Source organism: Acomys minous (genome assembly GCF_964271855.1).
Source record: "Acomys minous genome assembly, chromosome: 8".
Lineage (NCBI taxonomy): Eukaryota > Metazoa > Chordata > Mammalia > Rodentia > Muridae > Acomys > Acomys minous.
The window spans coordinates 56499639-56518739 of record NC_140489.1 but is presented as its reverse complement, the minus strand read 5'-3'; the positions used below and the strand labels follow the sequence as shown (position 1 = coordinate 56518739).

Here is a 19101-nt window from a genome sequence, read left to right as displayed (position 1 = left end):
CAGGCGTCAGAAGGCGGGGACAGCCCCGGAAGGGGCGGGCCGCGCAGGAGTTAATGGGCGTGGTGAGTGGCGAAAGGAATGAAACGGGAGTAATAAAGAAGAGGGTGGGTCGAGCGAGGGAGAAGTCCCGCCCCAGGCAGAGGCAGAGGGCGGAGGCAATTCCGGAAGGGGCGGGAAGAGCAGGAGGCAACGGGCGGGCGGGTGGCGAGAGGGATTTAACCGGGATAATAAAAAAGAAGGGACATGGAAGACTGGGACTGCTGCGAAGCGACGGGGGTCAGGAGTTAAGGCTTCGGATTAAGGCTAAAATACCCGACCGGGACATTGTTAGCAACCAGAAGAAAAAAAATTTATGTTAACCACCAGATGGAGCTTCTGCGTCTACCGTTTTGTTTGAATGATCTGTTTTCTGTTTTCTAGTAGATGTAAAAAGCTTTTGAAGGTTTTTTTTTTCCTGACAGACTTTATCCGTGTGTTCAAGTGAAGAAAGTCAACAAAGCACTGGCCAACAAAATTTGAAGTCTCCACTAGCAATAGATACTCGGGTTCTTCTCATTTTGAGTTTTCGTCACTGTGTCAAGAGCCGAGGAAAAGGCTCAGACGGTAAACTAGCTTGCGGAAGGAGAGAACCGACTCCCAGAAGCCGTACTCTGACCTCCTCCGCACCTGCTATGACAAGCACGCAACCAAACACAAGCGAACGCAAAATAGTAATTTTAAATCTTTTAAGTATCTCGCTAGGTTGGTGGTGGCGGCTCCTGCCTGCAATCCCAATAGTCAACGTTAAAAAAAAAAAAAAAGGCAGCCAGCTTAAGTTACATTGCCAACCTAGACCCTTATGGGCTACAGAAGAAACCGCTCAAAAACCTAGAAATTATCCAGGTGTGATATTTGATTTACACTATAATCCCAATACTCAGAAGCTCAAGCCGGAGGATTTGAGGGCAACTTGAGCAACCAAAAGAGTTCCAGAATAGCCTCAACTACATACTATAATGCTATCCGGAAAGGTTAAAATAATAATTTCTCCATCCATCCACTCTGTCATTTTTCTTCCGCGCGAAACCCGAAAGAGACCACCCTCTTCAGAGTGTTGTAAGATTTAGATGAATGTATTTGCCAGTGGTTGAAGACTTTAGGACTCTAAAAACGGTCATTAGAGCAATATTGTTCATTAATTTAGAAAACATTCTTAAAGATTATAAAGTTCACCCTCAGTCCCTGCCCTCTATCCAAGCTTTAGAAGATTAAATGGAGTTAGGTAATAAAAATAAAAGGACTAGAAACGCTTTAGGAACCATTTCTGCCAGGAATTACACTCGCGCTCTTCATTCCACCACCGGAGCCATAAGCTTGATGCAACCAGCAGGTTTGCTGCGGTGCGGCTCCGCCCCCTTAAAGCCCGTGGCCAGTGCGCGCCGCCGGAGGTCGCTTAGGCGCCTGCGCCGTGCCTTCCGGGGACGCCGGCGCTCGTAGGGATTGGCGGGGTTTTACACCATGGCGTGGGTTCCCGCCGAGTCTGCGGTAGAAGAGTTGATGCCACGGTTGTTACCTGTGGAGCCCTGTGACCTGACGGAAGGGTTCGACCCCTCGGTTCCCCCCAGGACGCCTCAGGAATACCTGAGGAGGGTGCAGTGAGTGGCTTTGGCCTGTGCGAGTGGTCTGCTTGTCTGGGGTGCCCCTGGGTAGAGCCCCGATGCCGCGCCTGACCCCCCTGTGTGCTAGAGTTTGGGTTCCTATCGGGGGATCCGGGAAGTTTAAGATCCCTTTATTTCATTACACCGTACCGTTGGCAAGTGTCTTTGAGTTGGGTTGCATGTCAAGACGTGTGCTCTTAAATGTCTTGTTATTCATCCAGATAATCAGGCGTTTAGTTCTTTAATTGGGAGTCCGAATTTTGTTTCCCATTTTATAATGAAGTAAAGTGCGTCTACTGTACAACACGCGGGCAAAGCGCAAAAATAAATGTCATACATGTATTGTTTACTTGTAGGATCGAAGCGGCGCAGTGTCCAGATGTTGTGGTAGCCCAAATTGACCCAAAGAAGTTGAAAAGGAAGCAAAGTGTGAATGTTTCTGTGAGTTTTACTAACCAACTGGGACTGTTCTAACCACACACACACACACACACACACACACACACAAACGAGTAAAGCTTTCCCTCTCATAACAAGAATATCAGTTATGGTGTATACAGTAACCAGTTGGAGGCTAACTCAGGAGCATTTTGATTTGGAGGCCAGCCTGGAAACAGTGAGTATCAGGCGAACCTGCAACAAGACCCTCTCAAAAATGTGTGTGTGTCATTTAAAAGATACCCTCCCCCCCCCCCCCCCCGGCAAAAAAAAAAAGTACTTCAGTTCCTTATTAATGCTGACTTTTATAAGTACCTAAAGAAAATTTTTCTAGCTATACCTTCAGAGTTAATATCAAACTGGTACATGGTGCACTTCCTCAATTTGACCTGATTTCATCTTCTCAGGATGGAAACACAAATGCCTTAGCACTTCTCCATCCTTTCTGGGTACACTCTGGTCTTCATTTATTTGCTTATCCGGCACACTTTTTATTAAGCAGTTAGGTTGTGCTGGGCACAAAAAAATACAACAGAGGGTTCTAGAGAAAAGGTCCCTACAGACCAGACATGTTGGTAAGTGCTCTTTTAATCCTAGTGCTTAGAGGTAGAGACAATGGTCGGGAAATCCAGGTCATTCTCAACTACCAAAAAGGCTCCAGGCTAGCCTGGAATATATAAGACTCAAAAAGGAGAGAGAGAAAGCTCACTGTGCTTGTATAGTATTAGTCTCCTGAAGGACACAAAAGATAAGCAAATAATCACATCATCAGCCAATAAATAAAAACAACAGAGCTGGAGAGATGGCTCGGCACTAGCTGTTCCTTCAGAGTATTTAAGTTCAGTGCCCAGCACCCACACAGCGGCTCATACCCATCTCTAGTTCCAGTGGATCTGATGCCCTCTTTTCACTTCCTCAGGTACCAGGCATGCACATGATGCATAGACAGACATGCAGACAAAACACTTGTACACATAAAATGAACAAAACTTTTCAGTTATCCAGTTGTGGTAGTACATGGCTTTAATATCAACACCAGTGAAGCAGAGGCTGGCAGATTCAAGTTCAAGGCTTGCAAAGTCTACATAGTGATTTCTAAGACAGCCAAGGCCACACCAGGGAACCCTATCTCAGAAAAGAGAAGGGGCCGCGGGAATCTCCCAAGGAAAGTCGGATTTAACCTGAGGTCAGGTTTTTGTTTAGTTTTTGAAGGTTTTTAATAATATTTTTTGAGTGCGTTAAGAATATGTATTATTCAAATAAAAGTATAGAACACTTCACAAATTTGTGTGCCATCCTTGCGCAGGGACCATGCTGATCTTCTCTGTATCGTTCCAATTTTAGTATATGTGCTGCCGAGGGGAGCCCTTAATAATATTTTTATGTTTGAAGTAATTCCTTTAACGCTTATAATTCAGACACTTTAATTGAGGCACTATACGGTTTTATATGACTTCACAAGTTTTTACTTGGTGGCACATAGTTTCATTGTTTTTTGTTTGTTTTTAAATCTACCTCACTGAGTTTTATTAGAAGGCAGTACTGATCATTTGTTAACTGTGGCTGTTTTGGAAAATAAAAGTAAGGCTAGGCATGTAGAGTATTTGACCACATTGTTTGAGAACCCTGGGGTTACAATGCCATCACCATGCCGATCCCCACCCCCACCCCCAAAAGGTAAAATAAAACAAATAAACCATTTCAAATCAAGTGCCTTTAAGTTATTGGGTACATTTTGACTGTCCCAAAAGTCTCTATTTAGGGTATATCTCTTTTTTGTTTCTCTTCACTATTATAGAGAAATGAAATTGCGCTGCAGAGATGGCTCAGAGGCTAAGAGCACTGGCTGCTCTTGCAGAGGACCTGAGTTCAATTCCCAGCAACCACATGGTGGCTCACAACCATCTATAATGTGATCTGGTGCTTCTTCTGGCCTTCTGCCTCACATACAGGCTGAATACTTTATAAATAATAAATAAATCATTTTTTAAAAAGAAAAGAAAAAGAAAATTAAGTTATATCTTTCAGCCGGGTGGTGGTGGCACACACCTTTAATCTCAGCCAGCACTGGGGAAGCAGCAGCAGCTATATCTCTTGAGTTTGATGCCAGCCTGCTTTACTGATTAGGTTCCAGACAGCCAAGGCTAAACAGAGACACCTTGTCTGAAAGGGAGGGGGGAAAGGTATCCTTCAGGTTCGTAGCATTTAGATTTCATAGAAAGCTTCACCCATGACTGTTAAGTCCATACTTTCCTTACTAAAATGACAAAGGGTTTCTTTTATTAACTAGTTCATAGATTGTAAAGAGAACTGCCTGCCTTTCTGCTCTAACAAAGGGTACATATATGTATGTATGTAATCTTATTCCCTGAAATGTATTTACTCCTCATCTTGGATTTACTCTTATTCTGCAGAGGCATAAGATTCTAGTCACAACATTAACACTGACTAACATTTGTGAACTGATTTCCAGCTTTCAGGATGCCAGCCTGCCCCAGAAGGTTATTCCCCAACACTTCAGTGGCAGCAGCAACAAGTGGCACATTTTTCAACTGTCCGGCAGGCAAGTGTCCCTTTTAATCAAGTTAACGTCCTTCAGATGTATTTCTGTTCTTCGACTAATTGGAAAAATTATAAATACACAAATATTTATGAATCAGTTACCAAATTATTCTACTCATTAGACATATTAGTATGTATTTTCTAAATGTGGGCATGTTTACAATTTTGTATAAAATCATATCTTTAACTTTTCATCTGACAATTATTAATTTTTCTTCCTTTAGAGTGTGAACAAGCATAGAAATCACTGGAAATCACAGCAGTTGGATAGTAATGTGACAATGGTATGTGAGTTTCTTGTACATTGTATACACCTGTGCAAAATAATCCATATTCTAGTCTTTAAAGAATTAATTGCTTAGTTCATATTATTTTTATTTTCCTTCATATACATCCTTCATGTAAGTATATCAGTTGTTATAAGTAGTAGCCTGAACCAGTTTATGTCCTCTTGGGGTTTTGTTTGGTTTTGTTTTTAGGGTATCGCTATAGTAGTGCAGCTGCTATGAAACTCATTATGCAAACCAGGCTAGCCTCAGACACAGGGATCTGCCTGCTACTACCTCTGGAGTGCTGGGATTAAAGGCATGCTCCACCAAGCCTGGCCTGTGACTGTTTTAGTTCACCTTTTCTTGAGAGATTTAGGGTATGTGAAAGTTGTCAGGATCAAAATAGAGTATTAATGTTGTATCAATTTTAACAAAATAATTAAGTGAGGATGAGAAGTTAGGACTGTTCTTTTTTTCATATTTTATTAATTTATTCATATTACATCTCAGTTGTTAGCTCATCCCTTGTTTCCTCCCGTTCCTCCCTCCCACTTTCCCCTTACTCCCCTCCCCTATGACTGTTCCTGAGGGGGACTTCCTCCCCCTGTATATGCTCATAGGGTATCAAGTCTCTTCTTGGTAGCCTGCTATCCTTCCTCTGAGCGCCACCAGGTCTCCCCCTCCAGGGGACGTGGTCAAATATAGAGCACCAGAGTTCGTGTGAAAGTCAGACCCCACTCTCCACTCAACTGTGGAGAATGTCCTGTCCGTTGGCTAGATCAGGATAGAGGTTTGAAGTTTATTGCACGTATTGTCCTTGGCTGGTGCCATGGATTGTTGCCTAATAATTGCCATAAAAGATTGTTAAACTTCAATCTTACAGTAAGACCACTACCACCTTACACAGCAGCACTTCTAAGTCAGGAGTAGTGGACTCTCCTCTAATCCTAGGGAGGCTGAAGCAGGAAGGAGGATCATGAATTTGAGGCCAGCATGAGCCACATGGTAAATTAAAGGTCAGCCTAGGGGCTGGAGAGATGGCTCAACTGTTAAGAGCACTGACTGCTCTTCTAGAGGTCATGAGTTCAATCCTCAGCAACCACATGGTGATTCACAACCAGCTCTAATGTGATCTGACGCTCTCTTCTGGCCTGCAGGTGTGCATGCAGATAGAACGCTGTATACATAATAATAAATAAATCTTTAAAAAAAAAAAAAGGCTAGTCTAGGCTATAGGTTAATCTTGTCTCCAAAAGACAAGCAAAGCCACAGAAGTGCCGCAGGGGGCGCAGGGGGCGCTGATAGCTTTTTTTTTTTTTCCTCTGTGTAGCCCTGGCTAACCTGGAACTTGTTCTATAGACCATGCTGGCCTTAAATTCAGAAATTCAGCTGCCTCTGCTTCCCTAGTTCTGGGATTAAACACAGGCACATAGAGACCCCACCCAAGAAAAATACTTCTACAAGGACATCTGCCCAGCTGCTATCTGTTCACCCCAGACTGACCTTTTCAAAATGTTTGCTCTGGTCAGTGTCTTTAAGTACTCTTATAGTTTCCTAGAGTGTATGTATTTTGTGTAATCTCTGTGAAGTGGTTTGGTTTGGTTTGGTTTGGTTGTCCGTGCAGTGCTAGAGACTGGGCTCAGGGCCTCACATGCTATGTAGTTCTTACCCCTGGTCCTTGAGACTTTTGGTTTAGCTTGGTTTTGGGTTTTTTGTGTAATAATCCCTGGCTAGCCTCGAATTCACAAGATATCCACCTGCCTCTGGCTCCCAAGTGCTGAGATTAAAGGATTAAAGGTGTTCTTCACCACACCTGGTGGCCCTTGGTTACTTTTGGTTTTTTGAGACAGGGTTTCTCTGTGTGGCTTTGGCTGTCCTGGACTCACTTTGTAGACCAGGCTGGACAGTAATCCACCTGCCTCTGCCTCCCAAGTGCTGGGATTATAGGCATGCACCACCACGCCCAGCTTGGCCCTTGGTTTCTTAAAACAAGATATACTATGTAGCTCATCCTAGCCTTAAATTTGAAATTCTCAAGCCTCTACCTCCTGAATGTTGGTATTGAAAGCTTTGAATGTAGCCATGTGGGCATCTCTCTATGTTTTTCATTTAGGTTGACAAAAGGTGATTATGTATAAAAGCAACTTTTATTCTCTTGGCTCAGTTGTTGTCTGGGAGGTTTACTGCCTCCTTCTGCTAACCTAGGCATAGTCCTGAAAGCCTCTAGCCTTCGTACAATCTAACCAAGGCCTAGAATGCTTTCAGTCTCTGAGACCTGCTTAATAAGGTCACCCTTACTTGTTCTTTCTGAGCTCTGGACTGCATGGTTCAACACAGCTGTTCTGGCTCAAACTCTTCTCCCAGCTGATTTATTTAGTCTGTCTGCTCTGCTTGGCCTCAGACTAACTCAGCAGTCTGCTCTAATCTTCTCACTTCCTCTCCGTTTCTGGCTCGTTCCAGTCTCACCTGAGTTCTCTCTCTGCAACCCATCTCTCTATTCCTGTCCTGGTATAAACTGCCTCTTAAGTAGCTTCCCGTTCCTCTCTATTTGTAAGAGTTGGGCGTATCCTAGTCTGTCATATCTTCTCTAATTTGTCACCTTTTTCTGATACTCAATTAGACATCACTTTCAAACATGGATGCTTCCACAAACTAACTTTACCTTTGTTTAGGATTAAAGGCACGTATCATCACGCCTGGACCTATGCTTTTCTTTATTGATACTTGCTCTATCGTGGGCTGTCCTTGAACTCAGATCTGTTTGCCTCTCTCCTGGGTGATTGTATCCCAGGTGGATCACACATACCTAAAAGGACTTTGGATGTGATCTCTTGCCCGAACAGTCTTGTTCTGAATTAACATTCCTCTATAATTGTGTACCCTCTACAGGCTTTTAAGGATTCTTCTAGATTGTTTCTATTTTTAGAATATAAGTACATTTTCAGTATCTAAAAATACTAAAAAGGGGCTTATTGGGATTTCTTGATAGGATAACCATGTCATGCAGGGAACATACTTCCTGCTTCACAGGTCATTGCCTGCAAGCCTGGTGACCTGAGTTTGACCTTCATGTCCCATGTAGTGGAAGGAGAGAGCCGACTGCCTCAGCTTGTTCTCGGATGTGTACACATGCAGCTGAATAATGGAAATGGTTTCTGATTTTGGAAAACAGGCCATCAAGTTTGATTAGGGTCCACTCTTACAGTTTTAGAGGTCATGTCTCCAAAGGCAGTCACAGCCTACAGTTCTGGCAGTTAGGGCCCCAGTGTAGGAATTTGGAGTGCATACACAATTATGTTCTTTTTTTTTTTTTTTTTTTTTTTTTTTTTTTGGTTTTTCGAGACAGGGTTTCTCTGTGTAGCCTTGCCTGTCCTGGACTAACTTTGTAGGCCAGGCTGGCCTTGAACTCACAGCGATCCGCCTGCCTCTGCCTCCCGAGTGCTGGGATTAAAGGCGTGCGCGCCACCACTGCCTGGCTTCACAATTATGTTCTTAACTACCATGTCTTTGTGTTGAGGTAGGCAGGATATAGGGAACCTTCACTTTTTTTTAAAGAAAATAATCCAAAGCCGGGTTAGGTGGCAACACTCCTTTAATCTTAGCACTCAGGGAGGCAGAGGCAGGCAGATCTCTGAGTTGAGGCCAGCCTAATATACAAAGCAAGTCCAGGACTATAAGAGAAACCCTGTCTCAAAAAACAAAAAGAAAGAAAAGGGGGGCAAAAGCCAAAATTTGTACTTGTTTACTTCTTGGATTTGAAGTACCTTTCAGTGACATCTTTAAGCATAAATAAATAGAAATGAGTTAATTTTCTTTCTTTCAGCCAAAATCTGAAGATGAAGAAGGCTGGAAAAAATTTTGTCTGGGTGAAAGGCTGTGCACTGAAGGGACTATTGGACCATCTGCAAATGAAAGTCCTGGGATTGATTATGTACAAGTAGGTAATGATAGAGATAAATGCAGAAGTGTCACATTGATTAGTATATTCGGTTTATCCTTCACAGCTTCCACTACATTCAGAACAAATTCTTCAGACTTGTTTTTTTACACCTCTTATCTAAGAGTCACTTGCTCTTTTTTCATTGGTTGTTAAAAACAAAGTTGAATCCCAGCTCTTGGGAGGTGGGGGCAGGTAGATCTCTGAGTTTTAAAACAGTCTGGTCTAAGCAGAAAAACCTGTCTCAAAAAAAAGAAAAAAGGAAAATAAAAAGAAAAAACAAACCCTCCCGTATGACCTAAGACAGTATGTGGCTGGCAAAGATTACTACTGTCTGATTGTATGTAGAAAATGGTTACTTACCAGCCTCTCTCTTAGTTCGTGGGCTGTTTAAACTTAGAAAGTGTCAGTCCAATTTCTAAAATAATTTACTAGGCTCGTTTCTCTTGTGTGTGTTAGTTATATAATAATTTTATGAGTTAAAAGATATTCTATTATTGAGTTTTTGTTTGTTTTATTTTGGGACAGGGCCTGATTGCCGAGGCTGGCCTTGACATCGCCTTCTTCATGCCTGAATCATTTGTGTAGCTAGGACTGCGAGTACATGTTGTCCTGTCTACCTAGGGTTCAGGGCTTGCTGTGTTTTGTTTGACTTGATTTGGGTTTTTGTGAAGCAGAGTTGGGGATTAACACAGATAGTTTAATATGAATTCAAAGCACAAAGGCTGGTGGAGAAAGAAGCACTCAGAAATACAATACACACCCTAGAGTATAGATGTGACCGGCTCAAGAGTTGCTGGGGTTTTGGTGGTTTTGTTTGTTTTTAATGGTTGGGTATAGATTAAATACTAAGTTGAAAACAGTAAGAAACAAAGGGCAACAATAATTAGAAAACTCTTGATTTTGTTTTGTGTTTTGTTGGCTTATTGTTTTTTTCCAGATGGGGGATGGGGGAACTCGCTGTGTATCCCTGGCTGGCCTGGAGCCAGAATGTCCTCAAACCCACAGAGATCCTCCTGCCTCTGTCTCCTGAGTGGGAAGTAAAGGTGTATACCAGCGTACCTGGACCAATTAGGATTTTTTTTCTTTTCTATTTATTTATTTTTATGTACCAGCATGCCAGAAGAGGGCATCAAATTCCAGTATAGATGATTGTGAGCCACCATGAGGTAGCTGGAAATTGAGCTCAGGACCTCTGGAAGAACAGTCAATACTCTTATCTGCTGAGCCATCTCTTCAGCTCCCAGGAATTTTTTTTAAGTTTATTTATTTTATGTACATGAGTCCTTTTATCTGCATGTATACATACATGCAGACGAGGTCATCATGTCCCATTATAGATGGGTGTGTGCTACCATGTGGTTGCTGGGAATTGAACTCAGGACCTCTGGAAGAGCAGCCAATGCTCTTAACCACTGAGCCATCTCTCCAGCCACTTTTTCTTTTCTCGTGTGTTTGTTTGTTTTTCCTTTCCCCTACAGTCCTGAGATTTAAGTCCAGTGTCTTTCACTCTGTGCTCACCAAGTGCTCTATCACAGAGTTAGACCCCAGCCCTTGGAATTTCCTCTTGTTGAGCAAGAAATGTACCAGTTTGAAGTAGCAGAGGTAAATGACAACAACAAGCCGTACTTGTGTTATCATCCAGTCACTCTCAGTCTCTCTTCTTTCCTTTCAGATTGGTTTCCCTCCCTTGCTTAGTATTGTAAGCAGAATGAATCAGGTAAATGTCATCATATAATACATAGTCTTTTGCTTGCAGTGTATATGAAAGGGTTTGAATCTATTTACTCAGTATGTCCAGTATGCAGGGCCTTGTCCTAGGCCCTACAGTGAATATGATTACTTCTCCGTGTGGGAAACTAATGTTAATGACTGTGTTTTAAGCTGAGCAATGTCATCAAGTAGAAGGACCGATGACAGGTGGAGCTTGTGTTCCTGACATGGTGCTAACATACTCATTGCGTTCATTTCAGTTATAAATAATAAGTGCGTCCAAAATGTAATACTTAAGGCAAGACACTAATTGTAAAGGGCCCGCCTCAGCATAGTCCATGAAGATTGAAATAATTTGGACCAAAAGGGAAAAACAAATGGGATTTCATTCTTTGGTCTTTTAGGAATAGAGACTTTTTATTGTCAAGCAAATGAAGCCAGGCAGCACATGTCTTTAATTCCAGCACTCAAGCAGCAGAGGCAAGTGGGTCTCTGCGAGTTTGGAGTCATCCTGCTCTACGTATCAAGCTTCAGGACAGCAGGGATCTGTAGAGAGAGGCTGACTCAGGAAGGAAAGAAGCTGGTCATTATAGCTAGTCCATTATAGTACCCAGTTAATGTTTAAGTAATATTCTCAAGTACTGATAATTTCATCTGTATAGCTTTAAAACATTCTTTTCTAGCTAAGTTTGTTTCTCTTTAGATTTGGTTTTCAACTTACTTTGAGTTGGTAAGTAAACTGAAGGTTCTTTTTGTGGGAATATTTGAAATTTTTCATTAGTTACAAACTAGTTTTTAAGCCTGAGGTTTAAAGCCTAAGTTGATACTTGAGAGTATAAAAATATTGCTCTTAAAAGACTTTCTAGCCAGGCATATGATCTCATGCTTATGAGAGGTAGAACTCAGGGCAGAGGCAGGAGGATGGCCACAAGTTCAAGGCCAGCCTATTCCACATTGTGAATCCAGGCTGGCCAGAGCTACAGAGTGAAACCCTGTGTCCAGAAACGGAGGCAGAGGCAGGCGGATCGTTGTGAGTTGGAGGCCAGCCTGGTCTACAAAGTGAGTCCAGAATAGCCAAGGCTACACAGAGATACCCTGTCTACAAAAACCAAAAAAAAGAAACAAAACAAAAAGCCAGTTGCTAGGTGTGAGCCATCTAATGAAATTACTCATTAAGCACAGTCATTTTAGCCCTCAGAGCTGCTTCTAACCACAATTAGTAGAACTCATGTTGAACTTGTTAGTCTTTTATCTCTGATGTCACTGTTTCTTCCCTCTCTCTCTCTCTCTCTCTTTTTAGGCAACAGTTACTAGTGTCTTGGAATATCTGAGTAATTGGTTTGGAGAAAGAGATTTTACTCCAGAATTGGTAGTATTGCATCTTTTTCTTTTCTTTATACAGGCAAAGCTATGTTTACTTATACTGAAGTGTGACTGCACTTTTTATACTTATATATGTGTATGCCTATATCCAGATCTTGTTTATAAATACCTTATACCAGAAGATAAATCATTATATTTTCCTTATTGCGAAGTCATAGAGATTGGGAGTACAGTGGCACCTACCTATAAATTGCAGTACTTGGGAGGCCAATTTAAGAGTTGGGGAGCAGCATTAGCTACGTAGTGACATGTAGGTCATCCTAGGCTACGGAATAAGGCCTTGTCTCAAAAGTCAAAACAAATTTTGAACAATAGTAGAAAGCACTACATTGCATGCATTATTCTAAGGCCATTTTATACAATTCTTCATTAGCTCTTTAAGAGTTTGTGAGCTGCCAGCCCCATTCTGCAGGTAATAAAGTTAAAACACAAGTGGGGTTAGTAGACTTTACAATCACACAGTCCTTCAAAGGTAGAACTCAATACGTTAACACTAGATCTACACTTGGGCCTTTTTCATCTTATAAGCCTTTTTTTTTTTTTAATGAAGTAGAGTTGGACTTTAATAAAGATATTTTAATACAAAGTTTAAGCACAGAGATTAAAGCCGGGTGTGATGATGCATGCCTTTAATCCCAGCACTCGGAGGCAGAGGCAGGCAGATCACTGTGAGTTCGAGGCCAGCCTGGTCTACAAAGTGAGTCCAAGGCAGCCAAGACTACACAGAGAAACCCTGTCTTGAAAAACAACAACAACAAATTAAAAAGCAGGGATTAAGAGGGGAAAACTCTAAAGAAAATTAAGGCACACCAGGAACCTGGGTGTGATCTTCTCCAAGTCACTCTTTTAAATCTTCAGTTAGGCGTAGTAGCACATACCTATATCTTACTATTTATTGGGTAGGCAGAGGCAGGCAGATCACCAGAGTTCAAGGCCAGCCTGGACTACAGAGAAGGCCCTATCTCAATAAAAAACAATTTGTAACAATATATCTTTGATGAGATAATATACATTAAAATCACTACTACTAATTTCTAGGATCAGACCCGTCTTTCACATAGTTTTAATCATTCTATGTATTATAATAGCCTGAATATCAGACATTTCAAAAATCTAAAATTTTATCTGGATGACAAGACTAAAGATTTTTTTTTCTATTTCCTTAATGTTCTCAATGTTTTTTCTATGTAAACTGTTATTACCTTTGTTTATTATCAAAATATCATTTCAAGAATATAGCTACATGAGTCCCCAAAGCAGTGTGGCTTTTTTTTCCCCCTAAGGCAAGGGATTTTCATTTGGGCTCACAGCGTTAGGGTCCTGGTTCCCAGGCTGCCTGGCTGTGAGATGGGAGCAGTGAAGCACAACTGCCAATGTCGTGAGCGTTGGGTGGAGAAAGCCCGACTGCTATTTTGTTGTCTATGAAGAACACCAGTTTTATATACATCTTAAGATTTTGTTTTAAGTACTGAGGATTGGGCCTCAGCCTTCTACATGCTAGGCAAGTGCTTTACAGTGAGCTGTACCCTCAACCCTCATTGTACTGTTCATTTTGAGACAGTCTCATAACGTTGGTCAGGTTGGCCTTGAACTTAATCCTCCTGTCTCAACCTCCCAAGTGCCTAGCACTATAGGCCCATCAAACCTAGCAGTTAAGAGTTTTGTTTATGCCCTTGATAGACCTTTACTCACAGTACTCTAGAACCAGAGACAAACATCTCTGAGCTGGAGGCCAGCCAGAGAAACATAATTTTGCCTTGCCCCTAAAAAAAAAAGACCTTTGCATACAATTGAGAACCTTAGGACAAGGCATGCTGTACACCCCCTTAGTCTTGCCATTCATGAGGAAGAAACAAGTAGATTTCTGTGAGTTCCAGGCCAGCAAGGGCTACACAGTGAGACCTTGTCTCAAAACAGAGGGGTAGGGAGTGGGGCTCAACTGTAGTGCAAATATCAGAAATGAGTTCACAAGCCAGGGCATGGTAGCGCACACCTTTAATCCCAGCACTCAGGACAGAGGCAGGAGGATCTCTGTGAGTTCAAGGCCAGCCTGGTCTACAAAGCAAGTCCAGGACAGCCAGGGCTGTTACACAGAGAAAGCCTGTCTCGAAGAACCAAAAAAAGAAATGAGTTCGCTGGGAATCAGGAACTATTTTGAAGTATCTGGTAGCCTAGGTCTGTGGTGAGGAGAAAGAAGAACTAGCATTTGCCCCTCCAGCATCCCTTGATTTGTTCATAACATGTAAGCAGGTGACAGCTCTGGGCATTTAGAAAAGTAAGTTAAATGGGTGTGTCATTATTTGTCTACTTATTACTTCTTAAATTTTTACTTAGGGAAGATGGTTTTATGCTTTGTTGGCTTGTCTTGAAAAGCCTTTATTACCTGAGGCTCACTCACTAATTCGACAGCTTGCCAGAAGATGCTCTGAAGTGAGGCTCCTGGTGGTGAGTTACACTGTACTATTTCAGATTCTAACTCTACTCTATAGATGATGGAAAGAAGCTTCCAGTGATATGTGAAATTAGAAAAATGCGGAATGTGTTATTAGTTGGGATTAAAGAAGCCACAGAAACAAAAAAGTCTCAAGTATAGTACATTAAATAACATAAAACCAGAAATGATGACAAATGACTATAATCCCAGCTCTTACGAGGTAGAAAAGAGAGTATTACAGTTCAAGTCCAGCCTGGGCTGTATAACAGACACTCTCTAAAGAAGGTGGAGGGAGGCCAAGCATGTGGCATGCGCCTTTAATTCCAGCAATTTGAAGGCAGAGGCATCTCTGTAAGGCTAGCCACAGCTACATAGTAAGTCCCTATCTCAAAAAATAATAATAATAAAATGGGGGGAGGTGTAGATCAATGAAATTTTTCCCCTCTAGTAAACTGACGTTCCAGACAAGATGTAACATGACTAGATCCCAGTCATTAGTTCTGATGCTTATGTCGTCCATCTTTGTCTTAGTCTGTGGTGCTGCCACAGACTCCCTGGCGCTGCTGTTCATAAGCATGAGGGAGTTGGCTGGATCAGGACCTCGGTGGGCTGGGCAAGCCCTCTGCCCAGCCTGCAAAGACACTGATTTTAGTTCAGTTTGGGGAGCACAAAGTCCAAGCTCAAAGGCCCTACCCGTCTGTTCTACCTTCCAACCACAGCATAGAGTAGTAGGGAGGATCACCTAGTGGGGGTATGTCAAGAGCAGTCCCTGCCTGAAGTTCAAGAGGGGAAGTGTCACACTCACTTTATATGGCCTTGTGTTGTAGAACCCATAAAACTAAAACCCTTGTAAACAGCAAAAATTATCAGTCCTTCTGAACAGCATCTTTAAATAATGATCTTGGGCTGATGACCTGAATTTGATCCCTTGTGAAGTAACACACATACTACTAAATAGAAATGTAACTTACAAATAACAGCTCGTAACTAGGGCTGAAGCCTGCTGATTACAGTACTCACCTGGCATGCACGAAGCCCGGGGTTCTAAACACAGCATATTTCAAGTGTGGGAGCCCAAGTCTGTCAGCACTGGGGAGGCAGAGGCAGGAGCATCAAGGACAGCCTGGGGACTGCATAGGAATTTTGAGGCCCGGCTGGGCTGTTTGAAACCTTGCCTCAGAATAAAACTAGGGGCCTCTTATAAGTAACTAATAAATGCTGGTAGCAAGAGTCCCCCAAATTGGTTACCCAACACCAAGTGGTCAGCCCTGAAATCATGTGCATACAAGTAACAGTATATGAACTAAGGAGATTATATATTTGGGGGCAGTGGGAGCAGGGGTGTAAAACAACAATTAAAGAAAAAGAGGACATGAATTTGAGAGAGGGCTAGATTGGATGACATGGAAAGGATTGGAAGGAAGACATTCAGGAACATGGAAAATAAAGTATTTATATTTTAATTTTATAAAGAAAAGACCAGGTGTGGTGGCACATGCCTTTCACCCCAGCACGCAGGAGGCCAAGCAGGCAGATCTCTGTTAGGTCAGTCCAGTCTACATAGGGAGCTAAAGGCCACCAGAGTAAAAAGTGAAACCTTGTCTCCTACTTAAATAAGTAAATGTCCAGTGTTTTCAGGGAATACCTGAGGGTTTTTTTGTGTGTGTGTCTGCTCATTTTGGGGATAAGGCTCAAACTTACAGAGATCCACCTGCCTCTGTCCCTCAGTCTCTGGTATCTAAGACATGAGTCAAAACACCAGCATCTTGGTGGGCTGTTCCGATGTGATGATGACTGTCATCTGATAAAAGTTTCACATTTTTCATCTTAAAAGGAAATTTACTATGAAAACCGTGTAGAGGAAAAGACTGCTCTTTTTCTGTTTTTCAGGGCAGTAAAGACGATGAAAGAGTTCCTGCTTTAAATTTGCTCATCTGCTTAGTTAGCAGGTAAATTAGGAAACCTGACTTCCTGCTTGTTTGTTATGAGTAGAAGGTAGACCATGTTTAATGCTTTGTTTATCCTCAGTAGCTGTATATTTTTATCTAGTGTTTGTACATGCCATGCAAAGGGTCTACCAGCTGAGCTGTATCACCATTCTTTGTGTCAGGATCCCACCTGAGTTTATTTGAAACTATATTCTAAACCTAAACAAAAGGCTGCTTTTATTTTAGGCCTCTTCGTGGACATGGTTTTATTCATTGATCAGTGATTTGTTATTGGGGGTTTGGTTTTGTTTGTTTGCTTGATTGTCTTGTTTTTGCTAGTGCCTTTCTAAAGCTGCATAATATGCTTAACTAAATACCCTGAAGTCATTCTTCCTGCCCCCAAACAAGATACCTTTTGAGGGATCCTGCTCAAACTATGGTACCAGCCAAGGACAATACGTGCAGTAAACTTCAAACCCCTACCCAGATCTAGCCAATGGACAGGACATTCTCCACTGTTGAGTAGAGACTGGGGACTGACTTTCACACGAACTCTGGTGCCCCATATTTGACCACGTCCCCTGGATAAGGAGGCCTGGTGGCACTCAGAAGAAGGATAGCAGGTTACCAAGAAGAGACTTGATACCCTATGAGCATATTCAGGGGGAGGAAGTCCCCCTCAGGAACAGTCATAGGGGAGGGGAGTAAGGGGAAAATAGGGAGGGAGGAATGGGATACAAGGGATAGACTAACAACTGAGATGTAATATGAATAAATTAATAAAATATATTTTTAAAAAGATACCCAAAGAAAATAACACACATACTGATCTATAATAACTATGTTGTTTATTGTACTTAATTTTAATTTTACTAGGTACTTTATACCAAGCAGCTTTCTTGGTATATCATAATCAGAGCTCTTTTAAGCCTATACCATCAGTTTAAAGATAAGATAAACTGTGGCAGAAAGTAACTCCTACTTTTTTAATATCACAGGGGTAGTGTATGATAGAGATAAGGTCCAAACCTAGGCAGCTTTACTGAAGAACTCAGTGCCCCCCCCCCTTTTTTAATTGAGTGGGTGGTTTCGCATGGGTAGATGTGCTGCACTTTATTGTCTTTATTGAGTTGTGCTCTCTTCCTGCTACAGGCAGTGATGTACCTGATTTGTATGCATACACTGAATTCCCAATTCCCTTTTTTCTAGGTATTTTGACCAGCGGGATTTAGCTGATGAGCCATCTTGATAGAGCTTATGTCCTGGGCATGGGAGATAGTTCTGTGAAGGCAGCCTAAGTCTGAGGAAGCGTAATGCCAACCTGAGGACAGAGAGCATCTCTTACTTCTTCAGCATCATCTGAAGGGCTTCATCTTAATCTGCAGCTCACGTTGATATTTAAAATATAGACTTGATTGGTTTGAGTGTCTGAAATATCTGCAGAAAAGCCCAATAGTATCTGATGAACAGTTGGAAAACTTTTCTTCAGTTGTGTGCATTGAAAACAGATCAAGTGTGACTTATTACTTAAGCAGCTTGCATAAAAACTGATGAAGTTTTATATAGGTCCCTGGTGCTGTTTCATTGTTTGTTTACATACATATTTTTGTTGAAATGTATTTTGGCTACTCAAATTTCATTTGACTCTTGAACAAAATAAAAAATGTGGATTTCCTTAGAGTTGCAATTCATACAGATGAAATGGCAGATCTGTTCATACTCAACAAAACTAATCAGATGTTCGTGTTTAAACTCATTAGTTTTAGTTTAATTACTATCAAAACTTCTAGCAAATAATTTTCAGTGATGTCCTTATAAGCTGTACATGATGGTATACACATGTAATCCAAGCATTCGATGGTTCTAGGCCAGTATGGGATACATAATAAGACTCTACCTCAAAAAAACAAGGGACTAGAGATGGAGTAGCAGTTAAGAGCACGTCCTGCTGTTGCAGAGGATTTGGGTTCAGTTCCCAGCACCTGCATAACAACTGACAACCATCTAAGACATCAGTTCCAGAGCATCTGACACCCTCTGCTGGCCTGCAGGTTGTGTACATAAAGGCAAAACACCTCTATACATTAAAAATAAGCCAATCTTTAAATGAACATCTAAAAACAAGAACATGTACCACAAGTGGCCTTAAAGCCTCACATTGTTTTGCTGATTTGTTTGGGAGAGGAGGATGTGCTGAGATCTGATGAAACAGTATAGATGAAATGCCAGTTACTATGTGCTTTTGTTTCTTTCAATGTCCACAGCCAGTAGCTGAACATAAAGTCATATATGCTACTCACAGTAAAATCCCTGAGTGGAAAACATTTAAAAAGCAGTTTTGCTTATGCTGTGGCTAAGAAGTGTAAGAATATTACCTTAATGCAGTTCCATCTCTACTAGCCAAGTAAAGGATTTATTGTTGCTAAGATAAAATGTTACTCCCTGGCCTGGCCTGGAACTCCCTCTGTAGCCCAAGCTAGCCTCAAACTCGTGAATCCATGCCTCAGTTTCCCAAATACTGTAATAGTCTGTGAGCTACCATACCTAGTGTAGCCAGATGATTCAGGGTAGGCAGGCCTCATTCCCTGAGCTGGACAGGAAGGAGGAAGCTTAGCTGCGGGCAGGTGAGTGCGCAGGTAAAGAACACAGCTTTGGAGAACTAGTTTGATTTATTGTGGGTGGTAGGGGAAAGGTATTAATGCCCTTGGGGAGGTGGCCAGGGTCTTTGGGGTGAGATTTGTGTGGCTGTGGTTTGACTTACTGGTGTTGGGTGGTGCTTCATCTGCATATTCAAATGCTA

At 41.9% G+C, this 19101-nt stretch overlaps 1 protein-coding gene across 1 annotated transcript; it reads left to right on the top strand.

Moving 5' to 3' along the window:
- The first annotated feature begins 1374 nt into the window (after positions 1–1374).
- On the top strand, positions 1375–17992 carry GEMIN2 (gem nuclear organelle associated protein 2). Its single transcript, XM_084792734.1, has 10 exons — positions 1375–1634; positions 1994–2078; positions 4549–4638; positions 4862–4921; positions 8730–8843; positions 10519–10563; positions 11857–11925; positions 14274–14384; positions 16264–16322; positions 17511–17992. Exons 1-10 carry the CDS (start codon positions 1498–1500, stop codon positions 17548–17550), a joined length of 810 nt encoding a protein of 269 aa, XP_084648860.1. The 5' UTR covers positions 1375–1497; the 3' UTR covers positions 17551–17992.
- The last annotated feature ends 1109 nt before the right edge of the window (positions 17993–19101 follow it).